Source organism: Choloepus didactylus, chromosome 6 (genome assembly GCF_015220235.1).
Source record: "Choloepus didactylus isolate mChoDid1 chromosome 6, mChoDid1.pri, whole genome shotgun sequence".
Classification (NCBI taxonomy): domain Eukaryota; kingdom Metazoa; phylum Chordata; class Mammalia; order Pilosa; family Megalonychidae; genus Choloepus; species Choloepus didactylus.
Genome location: NC_051312.1, coordinates 85,345,997 through 85,372,723, shown reverse-complemented (window position 1 = coordinate 85,372,723; position 26,727 = coordinate 85,345,997). Strand labels below are relative to the sequence as shown.

General features: G+C 37.6%; 1 protein-coding gene across 3 annotated transcripts in view; it reads right to left on the bottom strand.

Moving 5' to 3' along the window:
- Positions 1 to 26,727, bottom strand: part of NUP98 (nucleoporin 98 and 96 precursor) — a 133,430-nt gene that overhangs the window by 10,719 nt on the left and 95,984 nt on the right. For all 3 annotated transcript variants that reach the window (XM_037840501.1, XM_037840502.1, XM_037840503.1), the window contains exons 26-28: positions 9,555 to 9,712; positions 9,024 to 9,167; positions 4,224 to 4,366 (exon numbers count right to left, since the gene is read on the bottom strand). In XM_037840501.1, the coding sequence (XP_037696429.1) occupies positions 4,224 to 4,366; positions 9,024 to 9,167; positions 9,555 to 9,712 (445 nt within the window). The remainder of the gene's footprint in view (positions 1 to 4,223; positions 4,367 to 9,023; positions 9,168 to 9,554; positions 9,713 to 26,727) is intronic.

Here is a 26,727-nt window from a genome sequence, read left to right as displayed (position 1 = left end):
GACTGAAGCTGGCAGAAGAAACAATCAACAAACTCAAAGACAAGACAACTGAAATGAGGCTGAGGAGCAGAAAGAAAAAAGAATTATAAAAAGTAAAAATAGCCTAAGAGACCTTGGGGACAACACTGAGTGTACCAATATATGCATCAGGGGGTCCCAGAAGGAGAAGAAAGAGGCAAAAGGTATATTCAAAGAAATAATGACAGAAAACTTTCCTAACTTAGCAAAAGACATGAAGATGCACATCCAAGAAGCCCAGAGAACACCAAACAGAATAAACTTGAAGAAAAATACGTCGCATCACATACTGATCAACTGTTGAATGCAAAACACAAGGAGAGAGGAAAAAACAAAAACAAAAACAAACAACAACAAAAAAACAATACAAGGAGAAGTTCCAAAAGCTGCAAGAGAAAAGCAATGTGTTATATAGAAGGGAGTCCCAATTAGATTAAGCGACAATTTCTCATCAGAAACGACTGAGGCAAGAAGGTAGTAGACTGAAATACTTAAAGTGCTGAAAGAAAAAAAACTGTTGACAAAGAATTTTAAATCTGGGGAGACTTTCTTTCAAAAATGAGGGAGATATTAAAACATTCCCAGATAAGCAAACCTGAGGGAGTTCATCACCACTAGGCCAGCTGTACTAGCTATGCTAAAGGAAATTCTTTTGACTGAAACAAAACGACAACAGACAGTGGTTCAAAACAGCATAAATAAATAAAGACCTTCAGTAAAGTAACCATTTAGGTAATTATAAATACCAGTATTATTGTACTGTATTGTTTGGTATACAACTCTACTTCTTACTTCCTACAGGTGCTAAAATGCAAATGCATGTAAAGTAATGATAAATATAGTTTTGGATGTAGAATGTGCAAAGATATAATTTGTAGCAAGTACAAAAAAAAGTGGGGGTGCAGAGGGATATAGGAACAGTTTATGTGTATGCTACTAAATTCAAGTTTGTATCAAATATGACTGTTATATATTTAGGATGTTAAATTTTAACCTCATGGTAACCACAAGTAAAATATATGAAAAATTTATCCAGATAGACTTGAGAAAGGACTCAATATGGTACAATGCAAAAAGTTAAATAAATATGAAAGTAGTCATTGACGGAAGAATTGAGGAACAAAAATGGCACGAGACCTACAAAGAGGCAGAAGAAAGTAAGATGACAACCTACATAATGGAAAAAATATTTGGGAAACCACATATCCAATAAGGGTTTAATATCCAGAATATATAAAAAGAACTCCTACAACTAAACAACAAAGACACAAAAACCCATATAAAAAACTGGGCTAATGACTTGAAGAGACATGTCTCCAAAGATATACAAATGGCCAAAAAGCACATGAAAAGATGTATAACACCATTAGCCATTAGGGATGTGCAAATGAAACCACAGTGAGACACCATTTCACAACTACTGCAAAGGCTACTATTAAAAAAAACAAAAACAGAAAATTAAAAGTGTTAGGATAGAGAGAAATAGGAACACTCACTCCATTGTACGAATGTAAAATTGTGGCAAATAGTTTTGCGATTCCTCAGAAAGTTAAATATAGAATTCCCATATGACCCAGCAACCCCACTTCCAGGTGTATAACCAAAAGAATTGACAGTAGGGACTCAGATATTTGCACACCAATGTTCACAGTGGCACTATTCACAATTGTCAAATGATGGAAGCAACCTAGTATCTATCAACAGATTAATGGATTTAAAAAAAGTGGTATATACATACAAGGGAATATTCAGTTGTGAAAAGGAACAAAGTTCTGATGCATGCAACAACATGATGAACCTTGAAGACATGTTGAATGAAATATGATAGATATTGTATGACCTCACCGATATGAAATAATTATAATAAGCAAACTCACAGATTTAGAATATAGATTATAGGTTACCAGGGTATGGATGGGATAGGGAATGAGACAGTCAATATTTAAAAGAAAATTTTTAGGTTGCATATATATTACTAGCATTAACATTTTTTAAAAACCAGACTGTTCAACACAGTGAACCCTATTGTAAATGATGGACTATAGTTAATAGTACAATTATAACACCATCCCTATCAAAATTCCAACAGCCTTCTTTACAGAAATGGAAAAGCTAATCATCAAATTCAGATAAAAGGGTAAGGGACCCCAAATAGCCAAAACCATCTTTAAAAAGGAGAACAAAGGGCTATATTCAGGAATGCTAGAGTATTTCCCATTTTAAAGAATTTCCACAATCAGTAACCAATTAGGAACACTTGAAGAAAACAAATGCAGCAACATAACAACTACCAATTTTTAACAGACACTTAACACTTACTAACATAGTAACATACCAATTAATAACTAGACTGAACACACCAATTAACAACTAAATGGGCATTAAATACTTACTATATTTAAGTAACATACCAGTTAACAGTTAAACAGACATACTTAATTTCATTAAATACCAAATAATTGTTGGATGACTTGTTTTCCAGGAATATACTCAACAGACAAACTCACAGCAGGGTCTTAAACCCTGTACAGACAAACACGGTTCAGGCCTTGAAACCTGTACACACACAGGTCAGGGACTCAAACCCCCTACAGAATGGTACCCAGAAAACAGAAAGGTGTAGGTCAGAGCAAGGGGGATCATTCCAGAAGCGGGACCCAAGGCTTCAAGCCTAGGGCAAGGGGACTCGAACTGCCATACTAACTTCCTGATCCACAGAATATATAAAGAAAAATTACAATAAAGTAAGACAACCCTACAAAAAATAGGCAAAAGATATGCACAGATACTTCATGAAAGAGGATATAGTGGTGGTAAATAAACACATGAAAAATGCTCAACATCATTAAGCATAAGGAAAATGCAAGTTAATACATAATGAGCTATGACTACAGAGGCACTAAAATGGTAAAAGTTTAAACACCGGCAATATTAAGTTTTGAAGACCATAAGGAACAGTAATAACTCTCATATATTACTGGTGTTAATACAAAAGTATACAACCATTTTTAGATACAAACATTCAAAACAACTTTACTTATACAAGCCCAAAATAAGAAACAACCTGTCCATCAACAAATGAACAGATAAATAACACGTTTACATTGATGAATCTCAAAATCATTATCAATAAGTGAAAGAAGCCAGGCACAAAAGAGACAAATAGTATGAACCCAATTAAATGAAAAACCCAGAAAAGCAAAACTAATCTATAGTAAAAAAAGAGTTTGTGTGGGGCAGGAAATGACTGCAAAGGGGATGTAGAAACTTTCTGGCGTAATGGATATGTTATCTTGATTGTAGTGATAATTACTGTGCCAGTTTGAATGTATTATGTCCCCCCCAAACGCCATTATCTTTGATGCAATCTTGTGTGGGTGGACCTATCAGTGTTAATTAGATTGTAATTCTTTGAGTGTTTCCATGGAGATGTGCCCCACCCAACTGTGGGTGATGACTCTGATTGTATAATTTCCATGGAGGTGCTGGCCTGCCCATTGGGTGGGTCTGAATTAAATTAGTGGAGCACTAGATAAGATCAGACAGAAGGAGCAAGCTGCTACAACCAAGAGGGACACTTTGAAGAAAGCACAGGAGCTGCAGATGAGAGACAGTTTGAAGATGGCCATTGAAAGCAGACTCTTGCTCCAGAGAAGCTAAGAGAGGACAAATACCCCAAGTGCAACTAAGAGTGACATTTTTGAGGAACTGCAGCCTAGAGAGGAACGTCCTGGAAGAAAGCCATTTTGAAACCAGAACTTTGGAGCAGATGCCAGCCACGTGCCTTCCCAGCTAACAGAGGTTTTCTGGACACCACTGGCCATCCTCCAGTGAAGGTACCCAATTGCTGATGTGTTACTTTGGACGCTTTATGGCCTTAAGACTGTAACTGTGTAACCAAATAAACCCCCTTTTATAAAAGCCAATCCATCTCTGGTGTTTTGCATTCCGGCAGCATTAGCAAACTAAAACAATTACATTATGTCAAAAGTTACCAAACTATATATACCTTTTATAGTAATTTTTATCTTTATAAAATTGATTAAAGCAGATTCTAGACTTTCAACTCTAGTTCCAATCCTCTTTCTACTCAATTAACTCTAGTTACATTTATAGAACATGGAATTTGGTGGCATACAAAAGGGAAAGGACTCCCTAAGGCTACGGGAGCCCTCAAGTAACCATAATGCCTGGTTCTGGCTTACCTGTCACTGTAGAGTTTAAGAAGGTGAAAGCACACATCTCGAAGTGGTCTCCTTGACTCTTGCCCCCGTTCCACCACATAGTTCGAGCCTTCCAGATATGAAGGAAGTGGGGAGCAGGCATATCTTTCACCCTCAGAGGTATTCTGAAGGGAAAAATTTGATAAAACAATACATCAGCTGCTAGTCTGATTGACTAGGTGCTATTGTATTTCAATTACTTAAGCAGATTTATTAGGAATGATGCATTAGGCCTTGCCCCAATAAAGATATGGGTGAAACACTTCAAGCTTAGAGCAATCATTAAGAACAGCAGAAAACATTTATTAAAGCTGCAGAGAACAGTTAAAAGACTGAAGTAACAGGTCTAATACTGAATCATGAAAAAGGGTACGTAAAAGCTGTAGGATCTCATGATGTCCTGGCTGGCCCCTCTACCACCCTTGATAAGCTCATTAGGGGCCAGCCCACATTCTCAGTGTGGATTCCTGCTCCCAATTCTGCAGGCAGCAGAGTAACACTTGTGCACATACTGGGAGCATGTTTTTATGTTTGGCTCGATCCATCTGGTGGTTGCCTGAGGGACTTGTCATACTAGAACTTGTCCTGTGTGTAGAAGGCAGTTCACAGAACTCTCCTACAGAATGCTATGGGAAACAGTCAAGTCATGCTACCTGGGGCAAGGGACTACTGGCTGCAGGACTGTAGGACATACAGTTTAGTATCTGGGCTATGAGAAAACTATTTGCTAAAGAAGAGGGGATTTTTAGATCTGTGTAAACAGGAAAATTCCTAGGGCCATGCACACATGCCCAAGACGCAGGTGCAGGAAGTATTAGGGCAGCTTGTAGGCTCTGGCCTGGAGCTATTCTCTGAGAAAGGAGTTTTTCCTTTTTTTGTTGTTAGCTTCTGTCATTCAAGGAAAGCTCTGTCATAACACTCAACTGCTACAAGTTTAAGGAACAGATGGCTAGCTGTTGAAATTCCACCATTAATAAATTAAAATATCAAAATGCCTAGTATTCAACAAAAGATTATAAAACATATGAAAAAACAGGAAGTGACGGCCCAGGGAAAGGGGGAAATTAAAACATTAGAAACCATCAATGAGGGGGACCAGATCTGGGACACATCAGACAATGACTTAAAAAAAAAAAAAAAGGTTCTAAATATGCTCAAAGAGCTAAAGGAAAACATGGACAAAGAACTGAAGGAAATCAGAAAAATGATAGATGAAATAGAGAATGTCAACAGTGAGGTAAAAATTGTGAAAAGGAGCCAAACAGACTTGAAGACATAGTAAGAAAGTTAAAAATTCCCTAGAAAGATTTAACATCAGATTGGAGCTGTGAGAAGAAAAAATCAGTGAAGTTGAAGATGAAACAACTGAAATCATCCAATCTGAGGAGAAGAAAAAAAAAAAAATGAAGAAAACTGAACAGAGCTTGAGGAGCCTGTGGCACACCATCAAGCATACCAATATATGGATTATGGAAGTCCAAGAAGGAGAAGAAAGGGAGAAAGGGGGTCAAGAGGGGGTCAAAGAAATAATAGCTGAAAACTTCTTGTATTTAAAAAAAGACATAAATACACACATCCAAGAAGCTCAACAACCTCCAAACAGAATAAACCCAAATAGACCCACACTGCAGCATATTATAAACAGACTGCTGAATGCCAAAGATAAAGAGAATTTGGAAAGTCTCAAGAAAGAAGCAAATATGAGGGAGACTCAATAAGATTATATGCCAATTTCTCGTTGGAAACCATGGAGGCAAGAAGGCAATGGGATGACATATTTAAAATACTGAAACCAAAAAGTCTATATGTGGCAACACTGTCTTTCAAAAACGAGTGAGGAATTAAGACATTCCAGATGTGCCAGTTTGGATGTATTATGTCCCCCAAAACGCCATGTTCTTTGATACAATCTTGTGGGGACAGACATACTAGTGTTGATTAGGTTGGAATCCTGTGATTGGGTGTTTCCATGGAGATGTGACTCAATCAACTGTGAATGAAACATTTGATTGGATAATTTCCATGAAGATATGGACCCCGCCCCTTCAGGGTGGCTCTTAATTAAATCACTGGAGTCCTATATAAGATGCTCAGACAGAAGGAGCTCACTGTTGCAGCCTAGAGAGGAATATCCTAGGAGATAGCCTTTTTGAAACCAGAATTCTGGAGAAGAACCAGCCATGTGCCTTCCCATCTAAAAGAGGTTTTCTGGATGCCACTGGTCATCCTCTAGTGAAGGTACCCAATTGTTGATGCCTTACCTTGGACACTTTATGGTCTTAAAACTGTAACTGTGTAACCAAATAAACCCCCTTATAAAAGTCAATCCATTTCTGGTATTTTGCAAAACAGCAGCATTAGCAAACCAGAATACCAGATAAACAAAAGCTGAAGGAGTTCATTATGACTAGACCGGCCTTACAAGAGATCTAAAGAGAGTTCTGGAGGTTAAATGGCAAGGACAAAAGACAACAGGTCAAAGCCACATGAAGAAATGAAGATCTCCAGTGAGGGTAACAACATGGGTAAACATAAATGCCAGGACTATTCAATTTTTGGTTTGTAACTCTACCTTTTTCTTCCTACAGGATCTAAAAGGCAATTGCATAAAATGTAAAGAGAAATCAGTGGTTTTAGATTCATAAAGTATAAATATGAAATTAGGAACAAGAACTACATTAAGATAGAGGGACGGAGGGGTATAGGAACATAGTTTATGTACATTATTGAAGTTAAGTTGGTATCCAAGCAAATGAAATTGTTATAGACTCATAAATTAAGCTCCATGGTAACTACAAAAAAAGCAAAGAATATGTTAAGCTCACATAGACTGAAATTAGAGTACAGGTTTCCAGCGGTGGAGGTCAGAGGGCATGGGGAGTTAATGCAACACGTGTACACGGTTTCTGTTTGGGGAGATGGGAAAGTTTTAGTAATTGAAGGTGGTAAGGGTACCACTACATAGTCACTGTGATTAATCCCACTGAATTGTATGCTTGGGAGTGGTTGAGATGGGAAAGTTTAGGTTGTAAATGTTTACACAGGTGAAAAAAAGAAAAAAAAACAAGAAAGACAAAGAAAACAATGACATTTGAATTCAATAACATGATCCTGGACTGGATCTAATAATAGAGAAAAGGCCCCAAAAGACATTATTGGGACATATGAAAAAACTGGAATATAAATTGCAAGCTTTACATCAATGTCATATTTCTTGAACTTGATAACTGCAGTTAAGGTGGAAATATAAGTGAATAATCATTCTTAGGAAAAGTACATGGCACTTATTAAGTGTTCAAGAAGCATGATGCATGCAACCTTCACTCACGTGTTCAGGAAATGGTTTGATAAATACACAGAGATCGATGGACAGATAGACAGATTGACTGATAAGACTGATGGATAGATAGAATGATACCAAATGTTACAATTTGTGGATCTGGGTATTTGGGGAGGTAGGGCCATGCTGGAGTTCTCTGTATAGGTGTGCCAGTTTGAATGTATTATGTCCCCCCAAAAAAGCCATATTCTTTGATGCAATCTTGTGGGGCAGACATAATAGTGGGGATTAAGTTGGAAAGTTTGGATTAGGTTGTTTGCATGGAGATGCGCCCCACCCAACTGTAGATGATAACTGATGGGATATTTCCATGGAGGTGTGGCCCCACCCATTCAGGGTGAGCCTTGATCAGTGGAGCCATATAAACGTGCTGACTCAGGGAGACAAAATGGAGTGCAGCTGTGAGTGACGTTTTGAAGAAGAGCAAGCTTGCTAGAGAGGAATGTCCTGGGAGAAAGCCATTTTGAAACCAGAACTTTGGAGCAGACGCCAGCCACGTGCCTTCCCAGCTAACAGAGGTTTTCCGGACACCATTTGCCATCCTCCAGTGAAGGTACCTGATTACTGATGTGTTACCTTGGACACTTTATGGCCTTAAGACTGTAACTGTATAGCCAAATAAACCCCCGTTTTATAAAAGCCTATCCATCTCTGGTGTTTTGCATTCTGCAGCATTAGCAAACTAGAACAATAGGGTTTGTTTTATTTCCATAACTGTCATGTAAGTTTGAAAGTATTTCAAATTAAAAAAAAAAAAAAAAAAAAAAAAAAAAAAGATATAATACCCAAAAGGAATCCACCAAGGATTTTAAACCTATTTTGGTCAGTGGCATATTCATATGTCTTTGATGAATATGGCAAAGATGTCAGGAAGCTCTTAATGAATCCACATACTTTTCTTATTACAAACTTATGACAGTGTTTTTAGTGTTCCCTTTTAACCATGACAGATAATTCTAACATATGATTTCAAAGACAATAAATATAGACAGTAAGAAGAGAATTCAAGAAATAATGACATTAAAAGAAGTAATAATTCTTTAACCTTAACACTGACAAAGAAAATGGGATGTGATATTTACAGGCAAATATCAGGCCTGTTCATATGGGGCTATCTCAAACCTAGGGTCAGGCTATATCTCAGTGAATTCTCAAAGGAATAAGACAGTATTAGGGATGAAGAAAAACCCTCCAACTTGGGAGCAGGAAAAAGCATATACTTGGAGAAGTTTAAGAGTAGCTCTGCCCAGAGGCAGGAAAAAGGAAAAAGTTTCCCATCAAATTAAACTGGGTCAGTTTCAATTTTACGGTACTTTCATTAAGGCAGTTATTAATAAAAAGTATTATGAAATGTGATTTGATGTTTTCTTCTCTACAGAACTTTTCTAGCAAACACAGAATTCCCATCACAACTGTTCCTTGGTTTTACTGGAATCATATACCTGAAATGCTTCTTCATACATGCTAAGTGCCCTGGAAATGGAGGCTGTAGGTGGAAGGAGATACCAAAGATGGACAGCTAGGGACCGTTTCCAATCCAGGTGGGAGCACACATTGATTTGCTTCTGCTCTGAGAGCTGCCACACCTGCAGGAGACAAAATCACCAAAAATGTCCATATACAGCAAGTTAAAAAGAAAAAAAAGGTTACAGAACTGCTAAGCATTACTAATTTTACTTGCATATATAGACGTGTAAATATGTACACATACATGTTGATACAGGCTTAGAAACTGGTAATATAACAAATTGTTTATATCATTTATCTCTATGATATGGTGACTTTAACTTTTAATTTCTACACTTTTTTTTCCAGTGTACATGTTCTAACATAATTAAAAAATATTCACTAAAAATTAAAAATAAATTGCCTAATGTGTAGTAGTATACAATTTTCAAAGTTATCTCTTTCCCCAACCTCAAGTAATCTTGAATTTATGAGAAAATTTGAGTTTCTGAGAAAAGAAAAGATACCGGTTTTCCAGCCAGTAAGGTAAAGATGCGCAATCTCTCCTCCTGGATGAAGTTGTCAGCCTGGAGCTGATGCCAATCCGCCAGCTGCATGGTGAGCAGCTCCCGGACTGACTGGCTACCTACCAGCTGGGATAAAAGAAGGGCAAGACGATGATCACCTGAAAGAGAAACAGAAGCCCTCTGGTGGTGATCACTGAGAACTGAGTCTTGGTGAAACATTTGGGAGTACTATCTTCTTACTTCTCTAGCCCTCACATGGGAGAACTTAACCCCTGTGACTGCTCTATGCACTAGTGCCAAAATATTGATCAAGAATTTATTTTCTGCTTGGTTAGAAAATCTGCAAAGTAGTTTAGTGTAATTACACAGAGAGACTATATAGTGTATAGAGTTCCACTACAGATCTCCTATTACTTGTGACACCAAGTCATAGACTTCATCTATAAAATGGAACAAGATTATCACCTGATTCAAAGATTTGTAGTGAAAACTTGAGATGACATAATTGAAAACAAGCCCAAGTAGAATCCATTGTATAATGACACTGAGAAATGGCAAACTCAGACCTGAAGAAAAAATATGTGTACACAGTATAAGGAGAATGAGTGAGTCTTTTACTCCCATGAATCCAATAAACTTTATAATGAAGTCTTTTAAATACAAAGGGCTGGCTGGTGCAATAAAAAGATTCTAATCAACCACGAATTTCAGTTTACGCAAATTTCTAGTTAAACTGTGAGTTAAGATAAAAATTCTATGTTTTAGCTCTTATTACAAACCTCCCAAAAGTTAACAGTCCTTTTCCTTTTGTTCCTTTTTATGGGTCTGTGCTTACATGACAATATAAAGTACTGTCCTGCCAGAAGCTAAGGCTCACATATCAAAAATCCTTCAGAAATTAGACAGACCTGGAGTAACCCAATTATTTTAAATAGGCACAGGACTTGAATAGACACTTCTCGAAGGAAAATATGCAAATAGCCAATTAACATGAAAATATGCTCAGCATCATTAGTCATCAGAGAAAGGCAAATCAAACCACATTGAGATACCACTTCAAATCCACTAAGACTACTAGAATCAAAAAGTCAGGTAACAAGTGTTATCTGGAGAAACAGAAGCCCCGATACACTGGGTATGAGGAATGTAAAATGGTGCAGCCACTTTGGAAAACAGTCAGATAGTTTCTCAAATAATTACACATAGTTACCATATGAACCAGCAATTCCACTCCTAGGAATAACCCAAGAGAAATGAAAACATGTCCACAGAAAACTTGCATATAAATGTTTATGGCAGCATTATTCATAATAGCTAAAAAGTGGAAACAACCCAAATATTCATCAGTGAAATGGATGGACAGGGATAGTGTTTGGCCATAAAAAGGAAGGAAAGCAGCTAGGCATAAAAGCCCACATATGTATGATTCCATTCATTTGAAAGTCCAGAACAGGAAATCTGTAGAGACAGAAAGTAGATTAGCGGTTGCTTAGGTAGGGTAATGGGGAAAGGGAGAAAAGGGAGATGATAGTTTAGGGTTTCTTTTTGAGTCATGAGATGTTATAAAATGTTCTAAAATGTTGTAAAACTGAATGTAGCAATAGCTGCACAACTCTGTGAATATACTAAACACCACTGAATTGTACACACTTTAAATAAGTGAATTGCAATAAAGCTGTTTAAAAAAAAAAAAAGATAAGCCTGGAAGAAAAAAACCTGCATCAGGAATGCATCTGGAAATGTGTTGCTAGGCCTAGCTGTCACCCTGATTGCACATAGGTAACCAATGTATGAATGGACTGATTCATGTAGTAAGTGCTACAGTTCACTTGACTATTAGCTGCTAATATTCTAGGTGACTAATAAAAAGAAAAAAGGAAAGATTGCCTACATCACCCAAAAGAGAGCAAATATAAAATATCCTGGTCATAAGAGATGGTCAAGTTCAGAGAGGAAATTAATACACCATAGCTTAATACCATCATATATTATGATTACCCAACTCTCTTTGCTCTGATCAACTAATTAGCTTCTGCCCATCTACGACTTTCCACATAAACTTTACCATCAAAGATAAAATATGCTGAACAAGTGGTAGAATTCTAGGGAACTACCTCTTAATAAATAAAAACTCAGGTATCTATCTGCCAAGCAATCTTATAAACAATTTTACTGATGTGGTCAACACCTGAGTACTGGGAAAGCAGTTAAAAGTAGTTCATGTATTTAATTATTAATTAACCAACTTCCATGTGCCAGATACGTTAAAGAGATGATAAAAAGCCCCTGTCCTTCAAAGAGTTGACAGTCTAATGAAAAGGATAGATAAGTAAAGAAGAAGATATATTATACTGTGGTAAATACTAGGAAAGGCATATGTATAGGAAACTAAGGGACACAGTAGCCTAATTGGGGGTGGGAAGAAAGGTATTTGTGGCAGGGGTTACATTAAACACTAGCAGTCAGGCAGACATGGCTGGTCACTGTCTCTTTACCGTATTTAAAGCACTCTTAAGATGCATATCCTCTTCATATTCTAAAATTTCTGAAACCAGGGTATGCCTTACAATAAATGGTGTCTCAAAAGTTCATTCAGCAATGTTGTCCTATCAAACTTGGTATTACATATAATAACGGCACCTCTTACATAACGGCATCTTAGTTTCAGCAAAATGCAGCATACAACTTTGGGAAATGACTTATCAATCTGATTCTCAATTTTCTCATCTGTAAAATGTAGAAGATACATATAAAGTATTCTGAACAGTTCATGGCACATAGTTTTCAAAATATGACTATCACTGTTTCCAAAATATGATGAATTTTTTAAAAGTAAATTTATATAGCTGTGTAATCATCATGATTCCAGTTTCAGAACATTTCTAATACCGTCCCCACCCTCCCCGGGCAAAGATCCCTCATACTTATTGGCTATCAATCCCTATTCATATACAACAACATGCTTTGTGTCTATAAATCTGCAGTTTCCAAACATTTCATATAAATGGAATCATATAATGTTTTTTTACATTAGAATTCTTTCACTTAGCATGGATTTTAAGTTAATTCATGTTGCACCATTTACCAGCAGTTTGTTCCTTTTTATTGTTGAACATTATATAGATATACCACGTTTTGTTTATCCATTCACCAGTTGACAAACATTTGGATTCTTTTAATTTTTTAGTTATGATGACTAATGTTGGTATGAACAGTCACAAACAAGTCTTCCATTTCTCTTGGACAGATAACTGGGAATGGAATTCCTGACTTCTATGTTACACTTACGTTTAAAGTTCTAAGAAACTGCCAAACTGTTTTTCAAAGTGGCTGTGCCATTTTACAATCCCTTTGGCAGTGAATGAGAGTTCCAGTTTCACCAGATCCTTTTAAACAATGGTGTCAGTCTTTCTGATCACAGTGATTCTAGTGGCTGTGAAGTGGTTGGCAGAGCCGTTTCAGTCATGTAAAAGAAGAAACTAAAGATTTTACTATTCATTTGCCAAATTCTTGTTATTGTGGTTTTAATTTGTATTTCCTTAATGTTGAGCATTTTTTCATGTGCTTAGCAAGCCTTCATTAATCTTCTTTGAAGAAGTGTCTTCAAGTATTTTAACCATTTTAAAACTAGGTTGTCTTTTTATTGTTAAGTTGTAAGTGTTCTTTATGTATTTTTTTTTTAATTCAGTTTTATTGAAATACATTCACACATCATACAATCATCCATGATATGCAATCCACTGTCCACAGTATGATAACATAGTTATGCGTTCATCACCACAATCTATCTCTGAACATTTTCCTTACATCAGAAAGAACCAGAACAAGAATAAAAAATAAAAGTGAAAAAAAAAACACCCAAATCATCCCCCCATCCCAACCCATTTGTCCTTTAGTTTTTATCCCCATTCCTCCACTCATCCATACACTAGATAAAGGGGGTGTGATCCACAAGGTCTTCAAAATCACACTGTCACCCCTTGTAATCTACATTATTATATAATTGTCTTCAGGAGTCCAGGCTGCAGGGTTGGAGTTTGGTAGTGTCTGGTATTTACTTCTAGCTATTCCAATACATTAAAGCCTAAGAGGTGTTATCTATATAGTGCATAAGAATGTCCACCAGAGTGACCTCTCGACTCCATTTGGAATCTCTCAGCCACTGAAACCATTTTGTCTCATTTTGCATCCCCCTTTTGGTCAAGAAGATACTCTCAGTCCCACGATGCCGGGTCTACATTCATCCCCGGGAGTCATACTCTGCGTTGCCAGGGAGATTTACACCCCTGGGAGTTGGGTCCCACGTAGGGGGGAGGGCAGCGAGTTCACCTGTCGAGATGGCTCAGTTAGAGAGAGAGAGGGCCACATCTGAGCAACAAAGAGGTACTCAGGGGGAGACTCTTAGGCACCATTACATACAACTTTAGACTCTCCTTTGTGGTAATGTGCTTCATAAGGGCAAGGTCCCATGCTCAAGGGCTCAGCACATCAAACCACCAGTCCCAATGTTTGTGACAACATACGCTAGGGGATCAGCATCTCAAAGTTTAGAGATAGGCCTTACAATTCAGGGATAGAGTTAACTGCTGTAAGAGCTTACAATCTAGGTACTATTACAATTATTGTGTCCACGTTAGGCTATGTTCTAAGATTCAATTCTGAGTTTACACATTGTAGTTAGTCCATATTGGTGAGGCATCATTGCTCTCACCATGTTTTCTCCAACACTTTTACTCCTATATATATATTTTCCTACAATTTTATAGACTTATATTCACATACCATACATTTATCCACAGTGTACAATCAGTTGTTCATGGTATCATCATAAAGTTGTACATTTATCACTACAATCAGCATTTGAACATACTGATTACTACAAGAAATTTTTTTTTTTTTTTTTTAGCAATAAGAAAAAATGTTAAAAAGAAAAATAACATGTCATACAATACAATATATTACTAAGGACAGCAAATAACACCACTACCAAGAATAACATATTACTCCCCTATATCCCTTTCTCATATACATTTAGCAATGGCATATTGCCTTTGTTACATTTAATGGAGGTATATTACAATGTTACTGTTGACCATAGACTCCAGTTTGCTTTATGTTTTTTCCTGAATACCATCCCTTTTTCAAATTTCTACATGGTTGACATTCATTTGCTTTCCCACATGCAAAAACATTTTTATATTTGTATATTTAGCAACAGTCATTGGCCACTCCAGTTTTTGCCACGTTATACAGTCCCAGTCTTTATCATCTATCGTTACCTCTGGTGTCATACATTCTCCTATCCCACCTCTTTCAGCTTTACTCACAGACATCTTTGTTCAGTGTACTTACAATACCGTGCTACCATCACACAGCATTATGCTATCTATTTCTGGATCTATGCGATCAATCCTAAACATTCTGTAGTCCTTCAGCATCAAATGGCTGATCTCTGCCCTCTTTCTATCTCCTGGTTGCCTGTTTGTCAGCTTTTAACTCCCAAAGTTTGTTCATTAATATCTGTTCATATTAGTGAGACCATACAGAATCTGTCCTTTTGTTTCTGGCTAACTTCACTCAACATAATGTCCTCAAGGTTCATCCACATTATTACATGATCCATGTCTTTGTTCTGTCTTACAGCTGCATAATATTCCATCATGTGTATATACCACAGTTTGTTTATCCACTCGTCCTTTGATGGACATTTGGGCTGTTTCCATCTCTTGGCAATTGTGAATAATGCTGCAATAAACATTGGTTTACAAATGTCTGTCTGTGTCTTAAGTTTCAGTTCCTCTGAGTATATACCCAGCAATGGAATAGCTGGGTCATATGGCAAATCTATATTTAGCTTCCTGAGGAACCTCCATACTGTCTTCCAGAGTGGTTGCACCATTCTACATTCCCACCAACAATGAATAAGTGTGCCTCTTTCTCCACATCCTCTCCAGCACTTGTCATTTTCTGTTTTTTGGATAATGGCCATTCTGGTAGGTGTGAGATGATATCTCATTGTGGTTTTGATTTGCATTTCCTTAATAGCCAGTGAAGTTGAGCATTTTTTCATATGCTTTTGAGCCATTTGTATTTCCTCTTCAGAAAAATGTCTGTTCATGTCTTTTGCCCATTTTTTAATTGGATTGTTTGTCTTTCTGTTATTGAGATGCAGGATTGCTTTATATATTCGGGATATTAAACCCTTATCTGATATGTGGTTTCCAAATATCATCTCCCATTGTGTAGGTTGCCTTTTGACTTTTCTGACAAAGTCCTTTGATGTACAAAAGTGTTTAATTTTGAGGAGATCCCATTTGTCTATTTGTTCTTTGGTTGCTCGTGCCTTGGGTGTGAGGTCTAAGAAACCACCTCCTTTCACAAGATCTCTAAGGTACTGCCCTACATTTTCTTCTAAGAGTTTTATGGTCTTGGTGCTAATGTTTAGGTCTTTGATCCACTTTGAGTTAATTTTGGAATAAGGTGTGAGATGGACATCCTCTTTCATTCTTTTGGAAATGGATATCCAGTTCTCCAAACACCATTTATTGAACAGGCTGCTCTTTCCCAGTTGCTTTGGCTTCACTGCCTTATCAAAGATCAGTTATCCATAGATGTGAGGGTCTACTTCTGAACACTCAATTCGATTCCATTGATCAGTATATCTGTCCTTATGCCAGTACCATGCTGTTTTGAGCACTGTAGCTTTGTAATATGCTTCAAAGTCAGGTAGTGTGAGACCTCCGACTTCATTCCTCTTTCTCAAGACATTTTTGGCTATTCGGGGCACCTTACCCTTCCAAATAAATTTAGTTATTGGTTTTTCTATTTCTGTAAAGTAAGTTGTTGGGATTTGAATTGGTATTGCATTGAATCTGTAAATCAGTTTAGGTAAAATTGCCATCTTAACTATATTTAGTCTTCCAATCCATGAACATGGTATGCTCTTCCATTTTTTCAGGTCTTGTTCAATTTCTTTTAGCAGTTTCTTATAGTTTTCAATGTAAAGGTCTTTTGTGTCCTTGGTTAAGTTTATTCCTAAATACTTGATTCTTTTGGTTGCTATTGTAAATGGGATTTTTTTCTTGATTTCCTCCTCTTGTTGCACATTACTTGTGTATAGGAACACTACAGATTTTTGCATGTTGATCTTGTAGCCTGCTACTTTGCTGTATTCATTAACTAGTTGTAGTAGCTTTGCTGTAGATTTTTCCGGATTTCCTACATATAGAATCATGTCATCTGCAAATAGTGAAAGTTTTACTTCTTCCTCTCCAATTTGGATGCCTTTTATTTCTTTTTCTTGCCTAATTGCTCTAGCTAGAACTTCCAGCACAATGTTGAATAGCAATGGTGATAGTGGGCATCCCTGTCTTGTTCCTGTTCTTAGAGGAAAAGCTTTCAGTCTCTCCCCATTGAGTGTGATGTTAGCTGTGGGTTTTTCATATATTGCCTTTATCATGTTGAAAAAGTTCCCTTCTATTCCTATCCTTTGAAGTGTTTTCATCAGGAAAGGATGTTGAATTTTGTCAAATGCCTTTTCTGCATCAATCGAGATGATCATGTGGTTCTTCTGCTTTGATTTATTGATGTGGTGTATTACATTAATTGATTTTCTTGTGTTGAACCAGCCTTGCATACCTGGAATAAATCCCACCTGGTCGTGGTGTATAATTCTTTTAATGTGCTGCTGGATTCGATTTGCGAGTATTTTGTTGAGGATTTTTGCATCTATATTCATTAAAGAAATTGGTCTATAATTTTCTTTTTTTGTAGTATTTTTGCCTGGTTTTGGTATTAGGGTGATGTTGGCTTCATAGAAAGAGTTAGGTAGCTTTCCCTCTTCTTCAATTTTTTTGAAGAGATTGAGCAGGATTGGTACTAATTCGTTCTTGAATGCTTGGTAGAATTCACATGTGAAACCATCTGGTCCTGGGCTTTTCCTTTTTGGGAGCTTTTTGATGACTGACTCAATCTCTTTACTTGTGATTGGTTTGTTGAGGTCATCTATTTCTTCTTGAGTTAATGTCGGTTGTTTATGCTTTTCTAGGAAGTTGTCCATTTCATCTAAGTTGTCTAGTTTATTAGCATATAGTTGCTCATAGTATCTTCTCATTATCTCCTTAATTTCTGCAGGGTCGGTAGTTATATTTCCTTTACCATTTCTGATTGCATTTATTTGCATCTGCTCTCTCTTTCTTTTTGTTAGCCTAGCCAGTGGTCCATCGATTTTATTGATTTTCTCAAAGAACCAACTTCTGGTTTTGTTGATTCTCTCTATTGTTTTCCTGTTCTCAATTGCATTTATTTCTGCTCTAATCTTTGTTATTTCTTCCCTTCTGCTTGCTTTGGGGTTAGTTTGCTGTTCTTTCTCTAATTCCTCCAGGCGAGCAGTTAACTCTTCAATTTTTGCTCTCTCTTCTCTTTTAATATAGGCATTTAGGGCAATAAATTTCCCTCTCAGCACTGCCTTTGCTGCATCCCATAAGTTTTGATAAGTTGTGTTTTCATTGTCATTTGCCTCAAGGTATTTACTAATTTCTCTTGTAATTTCTTCCTTTACCCACTGGTTTTCTAAGAGGGTGTTGTTTAGCCTCCATGTGTTTGTGAATTTTATGACCTTCTGCCTTTTATTTATTTCCAACTTCATTCCATTGTGGTCTGAGAAAGTGTTTTGTATAATATCAATATTTTTAAATTTGTTGAGACTTGCTTTGTGACCCAACATGTGGTCTATCCTAGAGAATGTTCCATGAGCACTTGAGAAAAAAGTGTATCCTGCTGTTGTTGGATGTAGTGTTCTATAAATGTCTGTCAAGTCTAGTTCATTTATCATACAATTCAACATCTCTGTTTCTTTAGTGATCCTCTGTCTAGATGTTCTATCCATTGATGAGAGTGGTGTATTGAAGTCTCCAACTATTATTGTAGAGGTATCTATTTCTCCTTTCAGTGATTGCAGTGTTTGCCTCATGAATTTTGGGGCATTCTGGTTTGGTGCATAAATATTTATGACTGTTATGTTTTCTTGATGAATTGACCCTTTTATTAATATATAGTGTCCTTCTTTGTCTCTTTTAATTGTTTCACTTTTGAAGTCTAACTTGTCTGATATTAATATAGCTACTCCCGCTTTTTTCTGGTTGTTGTTTGCATGAAATATCTTTTTCCAACCTTTCACTTTCAGTCTATGTTTGTCCTTGTGTCTAAAGTGAGTTTCTTGTAGACAGCATATAGATGGGTCCTGTTTTTCAATCCATTTTGCCAGTCTGTGTCTTTTTATTGGGGAGTTTAATCCATTTACATTTAGTGTTATTACTGCAAGGGCAGTACTTTCTACTACCATTTTGTTTTTTGGAATTTATATGTCATATCTTATTTTTTCCTCTCCTTTTACCTTTCCTGATAATCTTCATTTCTGCACTCTTCTCCAACTCTCTCTCTCCTGTCTTTTCCTATCAGCCTGTAGCACTCCCTTTAGTATTTCTTGTAGTGCTGGTCTCTTATTCACAAACTCTCTCAGTGTCTGTTTGTCTGAAAATGTTTTAATCTCTCCCTCATTTTTGAAGGAAAGTTTTGCTGGATATAGAATTCTTGGTTGGCAGTTTTTCTCTTTCAGTATCTTAAATATATCATGCCACTGTCTTCTTGCCTCCATGGTTTCTGCAGAGAAATCTGTACATAGTCTTATTGACTTTCCCTTGTATGTGATGGATTGCTTTTCTCTTGCTGCTTTCAGAATCCTCTCTTTGTCTTTGACATTGGACAATCTGACCATTAAGTGTCTTGGAGTAGGTCTATTGGGATCTATTCTATTTGGGGTACGTTGTACTTCTTGAATCTCTAATTTTCTGTCTTTTATAAGAGTTGGGAAATTTTCAGTGAATATATCTTCTATTACTCTTTCTGCCCCTTTTCCCTTCTCTTCTCCTTCTGGGACACCCATAACACGTATATTTGTGCGTTTCATGTTGTCACTCAGCTCCCTAAGACCCTGCTCATATTTTTCCATTTTTTTCACCAGCTGTTCTTTTGTGTGTATGAATTCGAATGACCTGTCTTCCAGTTCACTGATCCTTTCTTCTGCCTGTTCAAATCTACTGTTGTGTCCCTCCATTGTGTTTTTCATCTCCTCCATTGTGGCCTTCATTCCCATGAGTTCTGCCATTTGTTTTTTTAAGTTTATGAATTCTTCTTTATGGTCAGCCAGTGTCTTCTTTATATCCTTCAGCTCTTTTGCTATATCTTCCTTCATTTCATCAAATTTATTTAGCATTAGTTGCCTCCACTCCTGTGTCTCAGCTGAGCTATTAGTTTGTTCCTTTGGCTGGTCCATGTTTTCGTGTTTCCTGGTATGGCTTGTTATCTTAAGTTGTCTAGGCATCTGATTCTCTTGATTAGTTTATTTTGGAGCTCGTTTTCTGTCTTTTACCTAGTGGTTTTCTTGTTGGTTGGCTTTGTTCTCTGGCCTCTGTTATTCAGTTCAACTTATTCTAGACCTCTAACTTAGGTTCTATTTAGTTGATCAGAATTTTTCCCCTCTTGTTTTTTCTGTTTCTTGCTCTGCCTCTATGTAACCTTTTTGTGAGTGGGTCTCCTTGGATATGGTCGACCCTAGTCAGATTTTCCCAGTCTCGTGAGGCCCAGGTCTCATTGGGAGGGTATGGAGTTTTCCTGAGAATGAGACCCTCCTATGAGGCCTTTAGAATTGGTGCTTTTCCTCTCCTGTCCAGCAGGTGGCGCTGGCCAGCCCGCAGCTCCCCCACCAGTGTAAGGAGGTGTGGAGACTTTAGTTCTCCTGGTGACTCTGAGCCTGTCAGGGGCGTGGCTGACTGAAGCTGGAATCTGAATTCCAGCCCCTGGGGTCTGAATTCCCAGAAGGAGGACTGCCAGTTGAGCTGGGCCTCCCTCCACTCTCCCAATCCTCAGAACTCCAGTTGTCTCTCAGGGGCACTATTCCCTTCTCCTCTCTCCTCTTTGGGGCCTCTCAAGGTAGATTCCTTGGTCAGCCTGAGTTACCAATTAAAGATGGGGCTGGAGGCCTTCAGTAGTGAATACGGAATTCAAAGACACTGTGGGTACTCTTGTCTCCCCTCAAGCCCAGCCTAGTCCCTCAACCTGGGCTTTCCAATAGAAAATAACCACATATATTACTTTTAGATTAAAAAAAAAGTAGAAAAGAAATCAAGAAAAAGAAAAAAGGGGAAAAAAAAGAGTCTCTTTTAAACGTCTTTCCCCAGCCTGGAAGTTTTATCAGTGTCAGAATAGAGCATTTAAAGATACGCTTTGGGCTATTGTCTGACAATCACTCTCCAACCGCTTCAGTTCCACCCCTGCTGGGGGCTATTGAAATGCAAAGAGATAAGGGATCAGTGAGAAGCCAGAAGGGACAAAATGTAAGGGAAAAAAAAAAAAAAAAAAATGGCTTTTTTGGAGTCTGGGAATGGGTGCCCGCTTTTACGTGCCCCCACTTCTTGGAGCCCAGCCCTTCTTTAGCACCCCAGCTCCCAAAGTTAGTTAATTAATTTGTTAATTAATTCTGCAGTTGAGGCTGGGTTGAGCCTCCCTTCTTGCCCTCAGCAGATTGCTGTTATTTAGTTCTTTTTTTTCCCCCCCTTTCAGGAAGCCGGCAGCAAGACAGTCTGTGAGGTCTGGGTGGGGAGGGGCGCCAGACCCCTGGTCGGGGAACTTACAATGTTCGCTGCGATCTCAGCTTTTCCTCCAATTCCAAACTTGAGTCCAATGTGTGACTGGTTACTGGAGACCCTGAAAACGCTGTTTCATATAGTTCTTGGGTAACTGCCAGCTGCTCTAGGGGAGAGACGAAATTCTGCTCCTCACCACTCTGCCATCTTGCCCCGCCTCTTTATGTATTTTTGATAAAAGTCCTTTATCAGATATAGTTTGCATTTTATTTTCTCCAAGTCTATAGGCTGTCTTTTCACTTGCTTGATGTTATCCTCTGAAGCACAAAAGCTTTTAATTTAGATGAAGCCTGACAATCATTTTCCTTTATGGATCATGCTTTTGGTGTCATGTCTAGCCCAATATCACAGAGACTTCCTCGTGTTTTCCTCAAAAAGATTCAGTTTCAGTTCTTAAATTTAGGTCTAAGATACATTTTGAGTTAATTTTTGGTAAGGATCTAAATTCGTCTTCTTGCAGGTGAATATTCAACTATTCCAGCACTACTTTTTGAAAAGATTATCCTTCCCCAATAAATTGCCTTTGCACCTTTACTGAAAAACTGATTTGACTATAAGTAAAAGTGTTTTATATTTGGATTCTCATTTCTGTTCCATCAATCTATATGCCCATCATTATGCCAGTACCAGATTGTCTTGATTACTGTACCACTTTACATAAGTTTTGATATTAGTGTTGAGTCTTTTTTGTTCTTTTTTCAAAATTGTTTAGGTTTTTCTTTTCCACATAAAACTTAGCTCATCAGTTTTTGAAAAAACAAAACAAACAAGAAATCCTGCTGGGATTCTTAAAGGGATTGCAATGAATCTGTAGATTAATTTGGGGAGAACAGACATCTTCACAATACTGAGGCTTCCAATACATAAATGGTTCTCAACTGGAGTAGTTTTGCACTCCTCAGGATACGTGGCAATGTCTGAAGACACTTGAAGTTTTCGTACTAGATGGGTGGGTAGAGGAATGCAGTGAGTAAAGGCCAGTAATGCTGCTAAACATCCTACAATGCCCAAGACAGCTCCCACAACAAAAAACTGTTGGGTCCAAAAGGTCACTACTGCTGAAGTTTAGGGAGCCCATAGTCCATGAACATGGAATGTCTCTTTGTTTATTTAGATCTTTATTTCACTCAGCAATGTTTTGTGGTTTTTAGTGTATAAATCATGAACTTCATGTGTTTCATTAATTCCTAAATATACTTTCTGATACTAGTGTGAATGAAATTTTCTTAATTTCATTTTTGGATTGTTCATTACTGATTTACAGAAATACAACAGAATTTTGCATAATGATCTTGTATGCTGAGATATTACTGTATGTAGTTTCTAAGGAATTTCTACATACAGGATCAAGGCATGTGTTACTAAAGATAGATCTACCTCTACCTTTGCAATATATATGCCTTTTGTTTGCTTTTCTAGCCTGATTACACTGGTTATAACACCCATTACAATGTTGTATAGAACAGGTGACAGCAGTTAACCCTGCCTCCCAATTGCAGAAGAAAAGCATTTAGTCTTTCACCATTAATGAGGGTGTTGGCTGTAGGTTCTTCATAGACATGCTTTGGTAAAAGGGTAATGCTGGCATGATAGGATAGGTTGGAAAGTGCTCCCTCATCTATTTTCTGGAACAGTTTGTGGAGGACTGACATTATTTCTTTTTTAAATATCTGCTAAAGTATCCAGTGAAGCCATCTGGGCCTGTGCTTTTCTGAGTGAAGATTTTTAATTACTAGTACAGAATTTTTTTACCTGTTATAGGTCCATCCATATTTTCTATTTCTTGAGTCACTTTTGGTAATTTATATCTTCCAAGTAATTTGTCAACCTGTGCCTTCACTCTTTTTTTCGTGGTTAGTCTAGCTAAAGGTTTGTCAATTTTATTGATCTTTTAAAAGAACTAAGGAACTAACTGCCCACTCACCACTCCACCACAGGCTATGTTAACCTGTATTTCAGTTTCTCACTTTCAATCTGCATATTCTAATTGTTTCATATAAGTGAGATTGTACAATACTTGTGCAGTTTTTTTGGTGTGACTTTTTTTTGCAATTTTATCGAGATACATTCACACATCTTATAATCCATCCAAAGTACAAACTCAAAGGCTCACAATATCATCACATAGTTGTTCATGCATCACCACAATTTTAGAAGACTTACATTACTCCAGAAAAGAAATAAAAACAAAAAAAGGAAACTCAAATCCTCCCATACCCCTAACCACCCCCTCCTCCATTACTGATTCATAGTTTTGGTATAGTACATTTGTTACTGTTGTTGAAAGAATGTTAAAATACTACTAACTGTTGTATATAGTTTACAATAGGTATATACATTTTTTCCTATATGCCCCTCTAATATTAACTTCTAGTTATCGTGTCATACTAGACACTAGAACTAGAATCTCTCTAGTTCATGAGAGATCTCTAATATTTCTGATATTTGTACAGTTAATCATGGACACTGTCCACCACAAGATGCACTGTTTTATATATCCCCATCTTTTAACCTCCAGCTTTCCTTCTGGTGACGTGTGACTCTGAGCTTACCCTTTCTACCACCTTCACACACCATTCAGCACTGTTAGTTATTCTCACAATGTGCTACCTTCACCTCTGTCCATTTCCAACCATTTAAGTTCACCCTAGTTGAACATTCTGCTCATAATAAGCAACCGCTTCCCATTCTTTAGCCTTATTCTATATCTTGATAACTTACATTTCATATCTATGGGTTTACATATTATAATTAGTTCATATCAGTGAAATCCTGCAATATTTGGCCTTATGTGTCTGTCTTATTTCACTCAATATAGTGCCCTCAAGGTTTCTTCAAACCTTTTTTAAGACGGTTTTGTTCATACACAATACATTCTGTCCTAAGTAAACAATTGTTGTTTCCCTGTATAGTCAAGCATTTATGTATTCAGCACCATTGCCACTATCTATATAAGGACATCTTCATTTCTTCCACAAAGGAGGAGAAAGAATCAAAGAAGGTAGAGGATAGGAAGTGAGATACAGTAGGTTAATACAGGTTAGAGTGAAATAGTGACACGTCCCAAAGTAATTTGGGCAGAGAATAAAAAACTACATTTACAGCCCCCTCCACCCCCACCCCCCGCCCCGAGGAGCTGGGGGAAGGTGCAGAAATGTTGGACTTCCTCACCTGGACTGGTGTTGATGTTGTCACAAACATTGGGACTGGCGGTTGATCGCGGGACTTGATCATGCCTTGATCGCGGGACTTGCCCTTACGAAGCTTGTTACTACAAAGGAGAGGCTAAACTTGCACATAATTGTGCCTAAGAGTCTCCCCCTGAGTGCCTCTTTGTTGTTCAGATGTGGCCTGCTCTCTCTGTAACTGAGCCACCTAGGCAGGTGAACTCACTGCCCTCCCCACTACGTGGGACCCAACTCCCAGGGGTGTAAATCTCCCTGGCAACGCAGGATATAACTCCTGGGGATGAATCTGGACCCCGGCATCGTGGGATTGAGACTATCTTCTTGACCAAAAGGGGGATGCAGAATGAGACGAAATACTTTCAGTGGCTGAGAGATTTCAAGTGGAGTCGAGAGGTCACTCTGGTGGACATTCTTATGCACTATATAGATAACACCTCTTAGGTTTTAATGTATTGGAATAGCTAGAAGTAAATACCTGAAACTACCAAACTCCAACCCAGCAGTCTGGACTCCTGAAGACAATTATATAATAATGTAGATTACAAGGGGTGACAGTGTGATTGTGAAAACCTTGTAGATCACACTCCCTTTATCTAGTGTATGGATGGATGAGTAGAAAAATGGGGATAAAAACTAAATGACAAATAGGGTGGGATGGGAGGATGGTTTGGGTGTCCTTTTCTTACTTTTATTTTTTTATTCTTATTTGATTCTTTCTGATGTAAGGAAAATGTTCAGAAATAGATTGTGGTGATGAATGCATAACCATATGATCATACTGTGAACAGTTGATTATATACCATGGATGATTGTATGGTATGCAAATTAATTTCAATAAAACTGAATTTAAAAAAAAAAGAAGGTAGAGGGACAAAAGAAAAAAAGAGAGAAAAAAATGACAGCTAGAAAGCAACAAAAGGCAAGATAGCATTAAACTATAAAGAGTTAGACAACATCATCAATGCCAGGAGTCCCATACCCTTCCCCTATGTCCCCCACTCCCCTATATGCATTTAGCTTTGGTATATTACCTTTGTTATATTAAAGGAAGAATACAATGTTTCTGTTAATTATAGTCTCTAGTTTGCATTGCTTTTATTTTTCCCATCAGTCCTACCCTATTTTTAACACCTTGCAATGTTGACATTCATTTGTTCTACTCATGTAAAAACATATTTGTACCTTTTATTGCAATCGTTTAACACCCTAGGTTTCATTGAGTTATTCAGTCCCAGTCTTTATCCTTCCTCTTTCGTTCTGGTGTCCCACATAGTCCTAACCTTCCTCTTTCAACCATACTCACAGTCATGTTTGTTCAGTGTACTTACACTGCTGTGCTACTAACTCCCAAAATTGTTTTCCAAACCTCTTACTCCTGTCTTTTCCTTTCTGTCTGCAGTGCTTCCTTTAGTGTTTCCTGTAGAGCAGGTATCTTGTTCACAAACTCTCTCATTGTCTGTTTGTCTGAGAATATTTTAAGCTCTCCCTCATACCTGAAGGACTGTTTTGCCGGATATAGGATTCTTGGTTGGTGGTTCTTCTCTTTCAGCATCTTACATATATAACCCCACTTCTTTCTTGCCTTCATGGTTTCTATTGAGAAATCCGCACATAGTCTTATCAAGCTTCCATATTTTTCCATTCTTTTCTCTATCTGTTCTTTTGTGTGTAGGCTTTCAGGTGCCTTGTTTCCCAGTTCCTGAGTGTTTTCTTCTGCCTCTTGAGATCTGCTGTTGTATGATTCCATTATGTCTTTCATCTCTTGTGTTGTGCCTTTCATTTCCATAGATTCTGCCAGTTGTTTTTTTGAACTTTTGATTTCTACCTTATGTATGCCCAGTGTTTTCATTATACACTTCATCTCTGTTGCCATATCTTCCCTAAACTTTTTGAATTGATTTAGTATTAGTTGTTTAAATTCCTGTATCTCAGCTGAAGTGTAAGTTTGTTCCTTTGGGCCATAAGTTCGTTTTTCTTAGTGTAGGTTGTAGTTTTCTGTTGTCTAGGCATCTGGTTTCCTTGGTTACTCCAATTAGGTTTTCCCAGATGAGAACAAGCTCAGGTCTTGGAAGGAGGGAATAGTATCCTGTTTCCCTGAGGGTGTCTTAGAAGACTGGTACATCCTGTGAGGTTTCAAGTCACTGTGCTTTTCCACCCAGCAGGTGGCGCCTGTTAGCCTGTAGCTCCAGACTAGTGAAAGGAGGTGTGGCCCATTGCTGTTTTCTCCCAGGCTCTGGGGTCTGGTTCGGAATTGAAGGCAGGTTGTAGAGCTGGGGCCCCACC